General features: G+C 42.8%; 1 protein-coding gene across 1 annotated transcript in view; it reads left to right on the top strand.

The window, feature by feature from the left end:
* Positions 1–14973, top strand: part of galnt18a (UDP-N-acetyl-alpha-D-galactosamine:polypeptide N-acetylgalactosaminyltransferase 18a) — a 280427-nt gene that overhangs the window by 222401 nt on the left and 43053 nt on the right. The window contains exons 7-8 of the mRNA XM_060928436.1: positions 11986–12171; positions 13844–13981. Coding sequence (XP_060784419.1) covers positions 11986–12171; positions 13844–13981 — 324 coding nt within the window. The remainder of the gene's footprint in view (positions 1–11985; positions 12172–13843; positions 13982–14973) is intronic.

The raw sequence follows: 14973 nt of genomic DNA, 5'->3' as shown, positions 1-14973 counted from the left end.
TTTTGCATGATGTTTTATTACGGTTATGATTATTCTGTGAGCGCACCAAACCTTAGGTGGATAAAGTTACAACTTAAAATACAATTAGTGATAACTGTAGACTTTTCAGTGGACTACAACCTTTTTAAGGGAATGCGATGTAGTCAACTGTTTATCATGTCCCAGATCAAGCCGCCATTTTTCCACAAATTTGCAGAATTTTTGCCAAATTCTGAATAGAGTATTCACATCAAAGATTTAGTTTTATCTGTATTATTTTTTTCATTATTTTATTTCAAATTAAAACCAACATCACCATTCAGAACCATATAGTTTATTGACTGTGAGTATATTTAGTGGGGTACCCCCTCAGTACCCAGTTTCTGAGACAGACCCATATTCCTTTATTGAGCCCCATGAGGGGAAATTCAAATTTTCCCTCAAGCTCGGGTCCTCTACCAGAGGCCTGGGAGTTTGAGGGTCCTGCGCAGTATCTGTTCCTAGGACTGTGCTTTTCTGGACTGAGATCTCAGATGTTGTTCCTGGGATCTGTTGGAGCCACTCTTCCATTTCGGGGGTCACTGCACCGAGTGCTTTTATCACCACAGGGACCACTGTTGTCTTCATTTTCCACATCTTTTCCAGCTCTTCTTTCAGCCTTTGATACTTCTCGAGCTTCTCAAGTTCCTTTTTCCTGATGTTACTGTCACTTCATATTGCCACATCTGTCACCACAACCTTGTTCTCTCATTTGTCCACCACTACCATGTCCGGTTGATTAGCCATTACCAGTTTGTCCGTCTGTATCCAGAAGTCCCACAGGATCTTAGCTTGGTCATTTTCAACCACCTTCAGAGGTGTGTCCCACTTTGACCTTGGGACTTCCAACTTGGGACAGATGTTTCTGTACATTATGCCAGCCACTTGGTTATGGCGTTCCATGTACACTTCCTGCTAGCATCTTACGCCCTGCTGTTTTGTCCTGGATTGACTCGGGGGTATCTGTGTACAGTCTGCACCTGGGGTCCTGCCTTGTGTGGTAGACCCTGGACTCTATCAATCTTGTGCTTAGGGCATGTTCCTGTGCAACTATGATTAATGCCTCTATGCCATCTATTTTATATAGAATAGAATAGAATAGAATAGAATAGAATAGAATAGAATAGAATAGAATAAAGACAGTTCACATCACATCATGGGTCACATATTGAGCCTCCAGATCTTCCTCAACAGCATAGATGACTTAATAATCACTTTGAAAATGGTGACCAGGCAAGTGAGATTTCACTTTGGGAAACATATAGGGGGAAGCCATGGCCTAATGGTTAGAGAAGCAGCCTTGGGACCTGGTTCGATTCCCTGGACCAGCAGGAATGGTTGAAGTGCCCTTGAGCAAGGCATTTAACCCCCAACTACTCCCCAGGGTACACTGTACGTCACTCTAGATAAGAGCATCTGCTAAGTGTCTGTAATGGATAGAGGTCAGGCGGTGCCAGGTTGGGTGAGTAAGGTGCATGGGGCAACAGTTCAAAGCCACATTTGGCTGTTTCTGCCCCGCCACCTGTGCTGTGTGGACGGGCACATTGGCTGCAGCTAGAATTTTTCTACTCCTTTCTTCTTTGAGTGCTTCTTTCATTTGAGCTTTTGTGGACAGTGATATAAGGCTTTATAGTATACAGTTACACCCCAAAATGGGAGTTATGCCCCTTGTTTCTGGGTGAGGCCAAGAACTTTTTGAAGTACTCCCTGTAGTAATGTTTACACCTCTCTGCCCTGGTGTCTGTTCTGTTACCCTGTGCCCTATTGCTTTCCTCCCATGCCTCCTGGTCTTGGCCAGATTGAAATCAGTTTCATCCACAAACAGAAATATACAGTGCTCTCTGTGATTATTGCCCCCCCCCCCCCCCCCCGCCTTGTAAAAAGGATTCGAAAAAATCTATCTTTTGGTGAAGTCACTTCATCTCACACTGAAAAAATGAGAAAAAGCCAACCTTTAATTTAAATAAATATATTCAGAGAAAAACAAATCCATCATCAAGAAATAATTATTTTCAACAACAGCAGTATTATTGGCACCCCTGAAAATGATAATGAATACAATTATAGTGAAGTCAAGCATGGTTCCCATTTAAATTGTATATTTTTGAGTTGATTGGAGTGTGTAGGAGGTTTCAAACAGAACACATGGTAAATTAAAACAACCAAAAACACATGTTGACTCTAAAAAGAAAAATAAAATCAAGACTTTAGACAGGAACCTGAACAGATTTAGAGTTAGATTTGCAGGAAGTGGTTATCCAATTGCAAGTCTGGCCCAGTTTGAGGAAGTGTTTGGGACTGGGCATTAGCAGCTGCTGGCTGTTGTTGTGATATGCTTGATCAGACACTCCCATGTGACTTTTGTGTTGCCAAATGAGCACTGTGTCCAGTGTTTTGCAAAATGTCCTTTAGCAATGAAATGATGTGCAAGCAATGAGAAAGTGTTTACTGTTGTGCAAAAATGTTTGCTGTTTTGCTCATACGTGTTTGGAATTGATGACATGCACTAATAGCTCAGTCAGTGCAGTTAAACACCTGAGAAAAACTGTAATTATCATGACTGATGGATGAATTAATGCTTGGATGGATGGATGGATGGATGGATGGATGGATGGATGGATGGATGGATGGATGGATGGATGGATGGATGCCATAAGAAAGGTTGATCTGTTGTTTGCAACAAACATTAGCTATCAGACAATTTGGTGGATGGATGGATTATTGATGCATACATGGAAAGTTAGATGAATGAAGAAATAAATGGATGGATCAAAAGATGAATTATATATAAATTGATTATTAATGGATGGATGGATGATAGACGGAAAGATGGATAAATGGATTCCATAAGAAAGGTTGATCTGTTTGCAACACTCATTAGCTATCAGACGATTTGGATGGATGGATGGATGGATGGATGGATGGATGGATGGATGGATGGATGGATGGATGGATGGATGGATGGATGGATTATTGATGCATACATGGAAAGTTAGATGAATGAAGAAATAAATGGATGGATCACAAGATGAATGATATATAAATTGATTATTAATGGATGGATGGATGGATGGATGGATGGATGGATGGATGGATGGATGGATGCCATAAGAAAGGTTATTCTGTTGTTTGCAACACACATTAGCTATCAGATGATTTGGGTGGATGAATGGATGGATTGATGGATGGATGGATTATTGATGCATACATGGAAAGTTAGATGAATGAAGAAATAAATGGATGGATCAAAAGATGCATGATATATGAATTGAATATTGGTGGATGGATGGATGGATGGATGGATGGATGGATGGATGGATGGATACAGGGGCGTATCAAGCTTTCCAAAAGTGGGGGTGTTCTGGAATGGGGAAACCATATCATTAGAAATCGGTTTATGGCTATATACACGCCCGGAGTGTACACTGTGATGTACTGTCAATGACTGATATGGAACTTTTTCATACCCATGGTCCATGGATGCAAATGAAAGGGAGGACAGCAGAAAGCCTATAAATCCAGTTGACTCCAGCCAAGTTCTGCATTTCACGCAGAGATCTATCATGTTGGGTTTTGGTGTTGTTACTGCCAGGGCTATGTAATTATTCAGTAAGTGAAGGCAAAAAGTATTGAGTGATAATTCTAGGTAACAGGATACTGTTCTATAACAGAGATGTCAGTATTGCTGCCTACACTGGTATACACTGATATAAACAAAACCAAAAACTTCACATAGCCCAAGAAGTCATACACAGTGTATAGATCATACACCATCATGCATAACAGTTTGGACTGGGATCGCTTTGTGTGAGCAGGAGGCATGGCTAATCAGTTCATGTTGGAGAAGCGCAGCATCCTGGAAGGACCTCTTTAGTATAGCATTCAAATAAGACGGGGCAGTTCCTGCTTTTAATGTCTTTAATTATTCAAACTCGTGTACAAAACTTGTTTGCATCATGCATTACATCAGGTTTAATGCATAAAATTTGAAAATGATGCAATAGACTACACATACAACAAACACTTAATGGCCAAATAACATTACTGTACAACAATTATTGAACATTCATTCGATTTGAAATGCCTTTAAATCTCAATTGAAAAACTCTTCTAAAAAGTGATAAGCAGTTATAATGCATGAAAAGTAGACTTGGTACAAACACACACTCGTAATAAAAAACTTGCCTCAACTGACTTTACAACTAGTAACTACTATTAACACAACCTTTTACAGCATGGCACCTGGGACAACTGTTTGAACGACGGCATCGCAAGCGCTTTGAGAAGGGTCTGTCTGCAGAGCTGCAGAGCCAGGCACAGTAAGCACCGCATGCGACATCAAACCTGGAACGGTGAATCAGGAGCGGTAAAACTGGTGTTGGCTCTGCAGACAGATACTGTATTATTGAGCGCTATCGGCACGCTACGCAAACTGTTTTGAGTCCGTTGCGTGGCTGTTTTTTGTCTAACGTTATGGCAATAGTTTACTTCCTTGTTACACATTTTACAGTAACTGTATAATTTTCATAATGATGTCATTTTAATCTGACAAAAGTGCGGGGGATGAAATTGTGTTTCAACAAAAGTGGGGGGGGATGAAACGTGTGCATCCCCCGCGGGTGATACGCCCCTGGATGGATAAATGCTATGAGTAAGGTTGATCTATTGCTCGCAACACATGTTAGCTATCAGATGATTTGGGTGGATGGATTATTGATGCATGGGTGGATGGACAGATGGATGGATGGATGATGGATGAATGGAAAGATGGATAAATGGATGCCATGAGTGAGGTTGCAACACACATTAGCTATCATACATTTTGGATGGATGGATGAATGGATTATTGATGGATGGATGGATGGATGGATGGATGGATGGATGGATGGATGCCATGAGAAAGGTTGAGCTGTTGTTCGCAACACACTTTAGTTATCAGATGTTTTGGGAGGATGGATGGTTGAATAGACTATTGATGGACGCATGGAAAGATATATGAATGAAGTCATGGATGGATGGATGGATGGATGGATGGATGGATGGAAACTGGATAAATTGATGCCATGATGGAGAGATGGATGATGGATAGTTGGATGATGGATAGATGACCTTCACTGATCCCACAGGAGAAGAGTTGTGTACTACAGCAGTTGAACATCATTCATTAAATGCACAAAATAAAAACACACACCGAAACATCATCATAACATCAACCAACACATTCGTATTCAGTGTGTGTGTGTGTGTGTGTCAGGTGAGGTATTCATTCATTCACCACTGTTTGCTGCTCAGGGTCATGTTTTTGTTCTAAATGTGTGGAACAGTGATGTCGTTCAGGTGTGTGTTTTTGTAGCCGTGAGTGTGTTGATTGTTTTCTGCAGCTCTTTGTGGTGCGACACACAGCTCTGAGCTCCACAGGAGAACATCAGCGTGAAGAGCAGCTTCTGACTGAGGACATGTAAATCTCTGCTGCCGCTTTTCTCTTCCATTTATACATCACCTAATGGGGGGAGGGGAGAGAGAGAGAGAGAAGAGAAATAGAGAGAGTGATAGAGACAATGAGACTGAGAGAGAGAGAGACTATAAAGAGATAAAAAGGGAGGAGGAGTGAATGAGAGAAGGGGAGAGAGAGAAAGAAAAAATAGGAGAGAGAATGAGAAAGTGAAAGAGAGACTGGGAAAGAAGAAGGATGAGAGAGAGAAAGTGTGTGTGTGTGTGTGTGTGAGAGAGAGAGAGAGAGAGAGAGAGGCGGGGATTTTGAAGGGAAAATGAATGTTGCTGGTGACACTCAGGAGTGCAGTGGGTGGATGAAAGAGAACTGGTGCGAAACACACACACACAGCAGATTTATCGTTGTTGTGCTGTAGAAGTCAGCTATATTCCAATGCAGCAAATTTCTGTGCAAATAAAATTTGTAATCTGTGAGCTCACACTACACTCAGGTGTACACACACAAACACACACACACTCCAGCGTGCATACACTAACACACCCCAGCACGCACGCACGCACACACACACACCAACACGCTCCAGATTGTGCACACACCGACACACTCCAGTACACGCACATACCAACACACTCCAGCGTGCGCACACACACCGACACACTCCAGCGTGTGCACACACACCAACACACTCCAGTGCGCATGCACTCACCGACATGCTCCAACGTGCACGCACACACCAACACACTCCAGCGCCTGCACACACACCGACACACTCCAGCGTGCACACACACACCAACACACTCCAGTGCGCATGCACTCACCGACATGCTCCAATGTGCACGCACACACCAACACACTCCAGCGCCTGCACACACACTGACACACTCCAGTGCGCATGCACTCACCGACATGCTCCAACGTGCACGCACACACCAACACACTCCAGCGCCTGCACACACACTGACACACTCCAGTGCGTGCGTACACACACCAACACACTCCAGCGCCTGCACACACACTGACACACTCCAGTGCGTGCGTACACACACCAACACACTCCAGCGCATGCACACACACCGACACACTCCAGTGCGTTCGTACACACACCAACACACTCCAGCGCCTGCACACACACTGACACACTCCAGTGCGTGCGTACACACACCAACACACTCCAGCGCCTGCACACACACTGACACACTCCAGTGCGTGCGTACACACACCAACACACTCCAGCGCATGCACACACACTGACACACTCCAGTGCGTGCGTACACACACCAACACACTCCAGCTTGTGCGCGCACACACACAGCCTTTCACTGCCCTGTAAACCAGCTCTCAGTATTCATTCCGTATTAGAGTGAGTTTTCAGTCAGCCTTGAGAACTTTATTGGTGTCTAAAAAATGAATTTATAATAAATAAAGTGGAAAAAAATTTAAGAAAAATAACCTTTAAAGTGTTCAGTTTTAAACTACAGCTATGAAAAGGGCAAACGGATCACTTTCTATTCTGCATTCATTCAATCAGCCCAGTGGCCTGGGCAGGGGCGCAGATAGGATTTTTGAACTGGGATGGACTGAGCTGTCAGCAAATGATTCCATTTTGTGTATATATATATATATATATATATATATATATATATATATATATATATATATACTGGGTGCGATTTGCTGGGGCGGATGGTGGGGATCATCCCCCCCTCTGGTTTTTATCTCTGCTGAAAAAAAATCCTCGGAGACAACCCTGTCAATAAAACAAACAAACCAAAAATAAAGTTGACATGACAGGCATGTTGTGACAGTTTTCTATGGTCTACATTCACTACTACTACTTTCTACATACATACATACATACATACATCTACTTTCAAAATGACCTGAAGTGGCAGCTTTGATGTTCACGAACGTCCCCAGCAAATAGATACATTGTAGATAAAAACAATATCCAGAGTGTGAACGTGGATTTAGCGCCATGAATCACATCCTTACTGATGAGCGCAACAGAATGAATGTATCCACACTGACAGCCTTCTTTTCCTCGCTGTCAATGGGCCAGACGTGCGTTCCTTCCCTGCTGAGAAATTCGCAGAAATGTGGATTAAAGAAGGGCGAAACGCGGCGGATAGCGCACCGACGGGAAAGCAGAAAAGGCCACATGAACTGCGCCATCAGAGCAAACTGTTCATTTAGTATTCATGTATTTCAGTGATTTTCGAGTCACTGTCCATTTAATCCGGAGGGAGAGAAACATCACAGCAACGCGACAAGCAATGCGAACTTTGTTGTGTGTTAGTGTTCGTGTATTTAGTCAGAGAGATAGGAAGATGAATTTACTATCTCTGGTTTAGTGTTCGTTTTCATTTAGTGTTTGTGGCAGCGGGGGCGTGGTCAAGCATCGGTCTGTGACAGAAGGACGGCAGGACAGAACTGATTTCACACAACTCGCTTTTATTCAGCTTTTCAGCTTCTATCTGCACTCTCACACACGCACACACATCAGTCGTCTAGTTGTGGAGAGAGCTCCCGCTGCTCTCGCTCTCTCTCCTTAAATAGGGCGTGGTCACTGGGAAGACACACAAACACATGAATTAACGACAGGTGTAGTGATTCTGCCACTTACCTTCCCTGACTCCGCCCTCCTGTCACAGACCGATGCTTGACCACGCCCCCGCTGCCACAGTGTTATTCATTTGATATCATCGGATGTTATTGAGCTGTTAGACCTTAGATTTGTGACGTTTCATGATTAAAAAAAAACATCCCCCCTTCTGGTTTTTTGACAAATCGCACCCTGTATATATATATACACACACACTACCGTTCAAAAGTTTGGGGTCACTTTGAAATGTCCTTATCTTTGAAAGAAAAGCACTGTTCTTTTCAATGAAGATCACTTTAAACTAATCAGAAATCCACTCTATACATTGCTAATGTGGTAAATGACTATTCTAGCTGCAAATGTCTGGTTTTTGGTGCAATATCTCCATAGGTGTATAGAGGCCCATTTCCAGCAACTATCACTCCAGTGTTCTAATGGTACAATGTGTTTGCTCATTGCCTCAGAAGGCTAATGGATGATTAGAAAACCCTTGTACAATCATGTTAGCACAGCTGAAAACAGTTGAGCTCTTTAGAGAAGCTATAAAACTGACCTTCCTTTGAGCAGATTGAGTTTCTGGAGCATCACATTTGTGGGGTCGATTAAATGCTCAAAATGGCCAGAAAAATGTCTCGACTATATTTTCTATTCATTTTACAACTTATGGTGGGAAATAAAAGTGTGACTTTTCATGGAAAACACAAAATTGTCTGGGTGACCCCAAACTTTTGAACGGTAGTGTGTATACATGTTATTTTCACCTCCCTCACTGCCATCACCAGGAACTACCTGCAGGCCAGGACAATGATAACATTTTAACATAGCCTATGGAAATCCAAAGTTTACACATTATCATCACGCACAGAAATTGCAAAACTGCAATTTCTGTACTGGTGTAAACCAGTGCATCCTGACTTTCTAACTATGCCTATGTGTTGCGTGAGTGGCAGTCAGTCAACAACTCTTCGCAAAGTTTCCTTATGAAACAATATGCTCACTGAAATTATGGCAGGGAATGCCAGATTAAACATTAAAACTGCCTTCTGAGCACTGTATCTACAGGCTACCACCGAAAGAAGGAGGCTACCAGAAAGGCATCTCTACTCCGTACGATTTTACTTTCATTACGACATTACTTTGAACAGACTATCAAAAAATTGCAAGGTGATATGATAAAGTAAGGCACAGTTTACTTACAGTCGTTTTTTTTTTTTTGAAAAAACGATGCAATCGTTTTCTGCCTTTTGGCACCCTTCATCATGCCGTGTTGGGGTCCTGAACTAGGAGGAGCTGTCCCTGATATGCCTGTCAAACTTGTTGTGGGTAACCATAGCAACCAAGCTCAAGCTCGCAACCTGTGTAGTCTGTGCAGTTGCAACTATGTATGTACTGCTGTGCACCTCAATAAACCGAATGGTAATTAGTCTTTTGATTTTTCCGTGAGGTTTGCCTTATGCAAAGAAAGACAGCATAGACGTTTTTTCCTCCCTATGAGTGGGGGGGACCGAACGAGGTGAATTTAAATCTGGGTAGGACGAATCCCCCCCGTCCCCCCCTCTATCTGCGCCCGTGGGCCTGGGCGTCTTTCTGTGTGGAGTTTGTATGTTCTCCTTGTGTCTATGTGGGTTTCCTCCAGGTTCTCCGGTTTCCCCCGCAGTCCAAAGACATGCAGTTCGGTTAACATGAGGCAGCCAGGGCCTGAGGTTGGGCTGAAGTGCCCTTGAGTGAGGCCCCTAACCCCCAACTGCTCCCCAGGTGCTGTAGCATAGCTGCCCAATGCTCTGTGTGTGTGTGTGTGTGTGTGTGTGTGTGTGTGTGTGTGTGTGTGTGTGTGTGTGTGTGTGTGTGCGCGCACTCATTGCTCACTTGTGTACGTGTGTGTTCACTGCTTCAGATGGGTTAAATCCACAGGAGAAATTTCACTGTACTTAAGCCTGTGCGTGAGTGTACATGTGACAAATAAAGGCTTCTTCCTCTAATCAAACTTTTAATTAGCTTTATTTTTTTCAAATTAGTAAAATAATGCATTGGTTAATTGAGTGAGTTCTCCTTTAAAGAAAACGTGTCAGTGTTTTGAAGGATAAGCTGAACAAGCACTCACCTGCTACACTTACAGCTATCACTTCATTTGTAACTTGATCCGTAAAATATTTGCAGAATCACAGATTAAGATGATCTCCTGTGACGGACTTTAAACGGACGATAGTAATAATTGATTCATTAATTAATGGTAATTAAGTCTCTGGTTTGAATATCGATTAAATTCCCACCATGCACGCTTAACTTATCTCTGAGTACAGCGATTTTTCCTGGTCACGGACATTGTGATTCCGGAGTGTATCGCAGGAACGGTGTGTGCGGGTCAGGGATCGAATTTTAGTCTTGATTGTCTGTTCTAGTGTTTTTCTTCTGTTCATTTAATTTTCTGAAGCAGATATTCCCGCTTTCATTTCATTTCTGTTCCTGTAGCTGACTCATAGCCTGAGCTCAGAGGCTTTTCTTTGTGCAGCTTAATAAACTCTGATTAATGACCGCCACGGGGCGTTTTTTGGACTCGTGACATTTAGTGCAGTTGGCACCTTCAGCTCTTTAGGGAGATGGACATCTCTGCTGGGTTTATGCCAAACTGACGCCCTTACACAGCTCCGTATTAACATTAGCCTGATTTATGTTTCCGTCACCAGCTGATTTTAAACTTTTTTGCAGGAACACTGGATTTTCTGCATTCAGAAAGGTAGAACGATTGATGAAATTATGACACGGAGGTGATGGACAGGACTGTTTTCCCAAAATGTTACTTATTTTCTGTCACAACTGCCAGGTTTAAAAATTAACTACAGTGTAGATCAACCATGAATCTGTAGAGTAAAGGTGACGAGACACAGGGCACCTAATTAGGGCAACAACCAATCAGATAAGAGCAAATCTGTTGCCAGGGAGACAGACACCGCAAAGATGGACACCGAAACATTTGCAGCTGTCACTTTTGTCTTGGCTTCAGCCTTTATTTATTTCGCTCAAGTAAGAATCACTTCTGGAACAAAACTGACTTGATAGCTAGCGATAACTTTCAGCTAACTATGTTAGCAAAAACCATCGCTAGTTAGCTAAATCCCATTCAATCTCTATGGAGCGGTGGTTAGCTAACGGCAGTTTACACTTAGCTGAAGAAAAAAAACAAACATCAATGTCTTAATTCTAACCTGAGCATAAAAATAGATGTCTGTTGGTTTTCTAAGCATTTGATAAGGTAAATTCACCACTTTGGGTTTACACAGAGCATAACTTACCAGCATAAAAAGATACAAGTCATCTCTCTTTCTTTTTCTTCACTCCACTGCCGGAGACGCCGCCATCTTTGTTGAAATTTTCAGAAGCACTCAGGTGGTCATGCGATTCCCTGCTAGCACTAAGATTGGATGATCTTAACAATAAAAAGTTGCTCAAAACTATCAAAATCATTCAGATAGAAATGATCGCAATGGGAAATTGTCAAAACGCAGTTGCCCGGCAACACTGCCCAAAGAGTTGCCCCGTGTATCATCACCTTTATATACAGTTTTAGAAATGTAATGTACCTGGGAATCAAAGATGAACCAAGTATGGCAGATCAAACAGGTCACAATGGAAGGTACGGTATTCTCATGATTAGCCTAACGGTTAGAGAAGCAGCTTTGGGACCAAAAGGTCACTGGTTTGATTCCTTGGAGCACCAGGAATGGCTGAAGTGCCCTTGAGCAAGGCACCTAACCCCCAACTGTTCCCCAGGCTGCTCTGGGTATGTTGTATATATGTCGCTCTGGATAAGAGCGTCTGCTAAATGCCTGTAATGGAATGGAACGATTTTCAAGTATTGCCTTCCATGGATATGATTACAGTGAAAACTGTAGCGTGTGTGTGTGTGTTTTCCCAGGTGTGGTTGTGTGGGGGTAGCGTAGAGGTTCTCCCCTGTTCCAGAATAGCTCACATCGAGCGCGCCCACAAGCCGTACACGGATGACCTGGCAGCTCACGTGCGTAGGAACGCGTTCCGAGTCGCTGAAGTATGGATGGACGAGTTCAGGAACCATGTGTACATGGCCTGGAATGTTCCACTGCAGGTAAAACAACTCAGTGAACAGAACTGACAGCAGTAGTCGATGCTTATATTGAAAACTATGGTCAAGTCATTAAAATCAACAGTACTGAACTGCGCTATCATCATGGTACAGCAGAAAGTTTTAGCACCTCACAGCTCAGGGTTCGGGGTTGGATCTTGGGGTGGAGCTCAGGTTTCCTTTCAGTTCTCCAGCTTCTTCCCATCTCCCAAAAAGCAGGGACCCTGACCAGGATCGATTCGATGAACAGTTTTGTTTTATAACCAGAAACACATTGGAACAAAACAGCTTTCCTATCTGGAGACACTGCATTGCGTCTTACGAGTGGAGTAGGTGGAATCAGTGGCGCACAATGATGACATCAGGTTTCAGTGATTGGTTAAAGTCAAGTCACGTTTATTTGTATAGTGTTTTTAACAATTTACATTGTCCAAAGCAGCTTTACAGAAAAGTAAAGACTTTAAACATGAGCTAATTTTATCCCTAATTTATCCCTGATGATCAAGTCTGTGGTGACGGTGGTGAGGAAAAACTCCCTCAGACGACACAAGGAAGAAACCTCGAGAGGAACCAGACTCTAAAGGGAACCCATCCTCATCTGGGTGATAACAGACAGCATGATTATAAATAACTCACTTCTATAACTGTGTCCTATAGAGTCACAAAGTATAACTGTGTAACCAGGAAATTCATTATAGTTTTAACATGAAGTCTATTCTGTTGAAGTTATAAACTCTTCATTGATGGAAACTTGAATCAGAACTGTTCAGGACAACTGCAGTCCTAAAGTTAGCAAGTCAAATGTAGTCCTCAGACATAAATGTATTACTGTACATGTCCAGAGCGTCTTCCAAGTGCGACTTTTGACTGTCCATATGGAGCCGACCTCCACAGGAGCGATGTGATGAGACTCCAGCCAGACATAGGACATCAGGATGGATCAAGCAGGTCTGAGGAGCAGAAGAGGTTCTTCTTATTGGTGTCTCAGGATTGACATGTAACTCAACAGAGAGGGACAGACAGAGGGAAGAGACGGGGGGAACACGGGTTGTTAGGTATGCCCAATGTCACCTAATGAGTAAGAGCAGTGTACATTTTGCACTGAGTGCAAGCAGGGACTCCAGCAAGACTAATTATGATAGCAGAACATAAAGGGAGAGTCAGAAGGTAACACAGACATGATGGAGCCCTGGGACATAAAGCAGCCACCCGCTACACCATCAACAAACCCGAGTGAACATGTACGGTAAGAGTGGGGGAGTGACAGCAACCATACATCCTAGTTTACCAAAACACTCGGCCTGAGGACCCTCCAGATCTACCTAATAAAAAACTATTAACAAAAGGCTTGACTAAAAAGATGCGTTTTCAGCCGAGACTTAAACACTGAGACTGTGTCTGAGTCCTGAACACTACTTGGAAGGCTGTTCCATAACTGTGGGGCTTTGTAAGAAAAGGCTCCGCCCCCTGATGTAGCCTTCACTAGACGAGGTACCAGTAGACAGCCTGCACCTTTTGATCTAAGTAGGCGTTGCAAAACTAAAGGTGCAAAATACCTGCTTGGGTAAATCTGTGTTTTTGATTGAGCCACTATGCCATATCAAAAGCCCTTAATGCTCTTCATGAGATCCTGTTGGAGCTCTCTTATCTCACTTTTGTGTGTTTGTGTGTGTAGGACTCAAGGATTGATATTGGCGACATCAGCGAGAGGAAGCTCCTGAGGGAGAGGCTGCAGTGTCGGCCCTTCCGTTGGTTCCTGAAGAACATTTACACTGAAATGCGAACGTACACAGACACCATCGCTTATGGTGAGGTAAAAACACATTTTCATGTTTCCGAACACCAAAATGATCAGAAGAACTGTCTTTCCCGTTTTCAGTGGGATTATTGGAATGTTGGAGTTTCATCAGAGAAAACATATGGAACAGTGGTCAGGTTTAGTTATTAGCTCCTAAAAACAGATCAAGAGCTTCTTGTCTCTGTTCTCATCATATAGTATGAAGTAAAAATTCAGCAGGGAAGTCATGGACATGGAGATTAAAGCAAACGCTGGACTCCAAATCCCAGAATGCAGTGAGTCTAAGTGTTAAGGGGGAGTATACAATGGTGCTTGAAAGTTTGTGAACCCTTTAGAATGTTCTATATTTCTGCATAAATATGACCTAAAACATCATCAGATTTTCACACAAGTCCTAAAAGTAGATAAAGAGAACCCAGTTAAACAAATGAGACAACAATATTATACTTGGTCATTTATTTATTGAGGAAAAAGATCCAATATTACATATCTGTGAGTGGCAAGAGAAATAGGATTAGCAGTTAATTTGAAGGTGAAATTAGAGTCAGGTGTTTTCAATCAATGGGATGACAATCAGGTGTGAGTGGGCACCCTGTTTTATTTAAAGAACAGGGATCTATCAAAGTCTGATCTTCACAACACATGTTTGTGGAAGTGTATCATAGCACAAACGGAGATTTCTGAGGACCTCAGAAAAAGTGTTGTTGATGCTCATCAGGCTGGAAAAGGTTACAAAACCATCTCTAAAGAGTTTGGACTCCACCAATCCACAGTCAGACAGATTGTGTACAAATGGAGGAAATTCACGACCATTGTTACCCTCCCCAGGAGTGGTCGACCAACAAAGATCACTCCAAGAGCAAGGCGTGTAATAGTCAGCGAGGTCACAAAGGACCCCAGGGTAACTTCTAAGCAACTGAAAGCCTCTCTCACATTGGCTAATGTTAATGTTCATGAGTCCACCATCAGGAGAACACTGAACAACAATGGTGTGCATGGCAGGGTTG

This window comes from Neoarius graeffei, chromosome 8 (assembly GCF_027579695.1).
Source record: "Neoarius graeffei isolate fNeoGra1 chromosome 8, fNeoGra1.pri, whole genome shotgun sequence".
Taxonomy (NCBI): domain Eukaryota; kingdom Metazoa; phylum Chordata; class Actinopteri; order Siluriformes; family Ariidae; genus Neoarius; species Neoarius graeffei.
The sequence above is the reverse complement of the archived record's forward strand: the minus strand, read 5'-3'. Positions and strand labels throughout refer to the sequence as shown.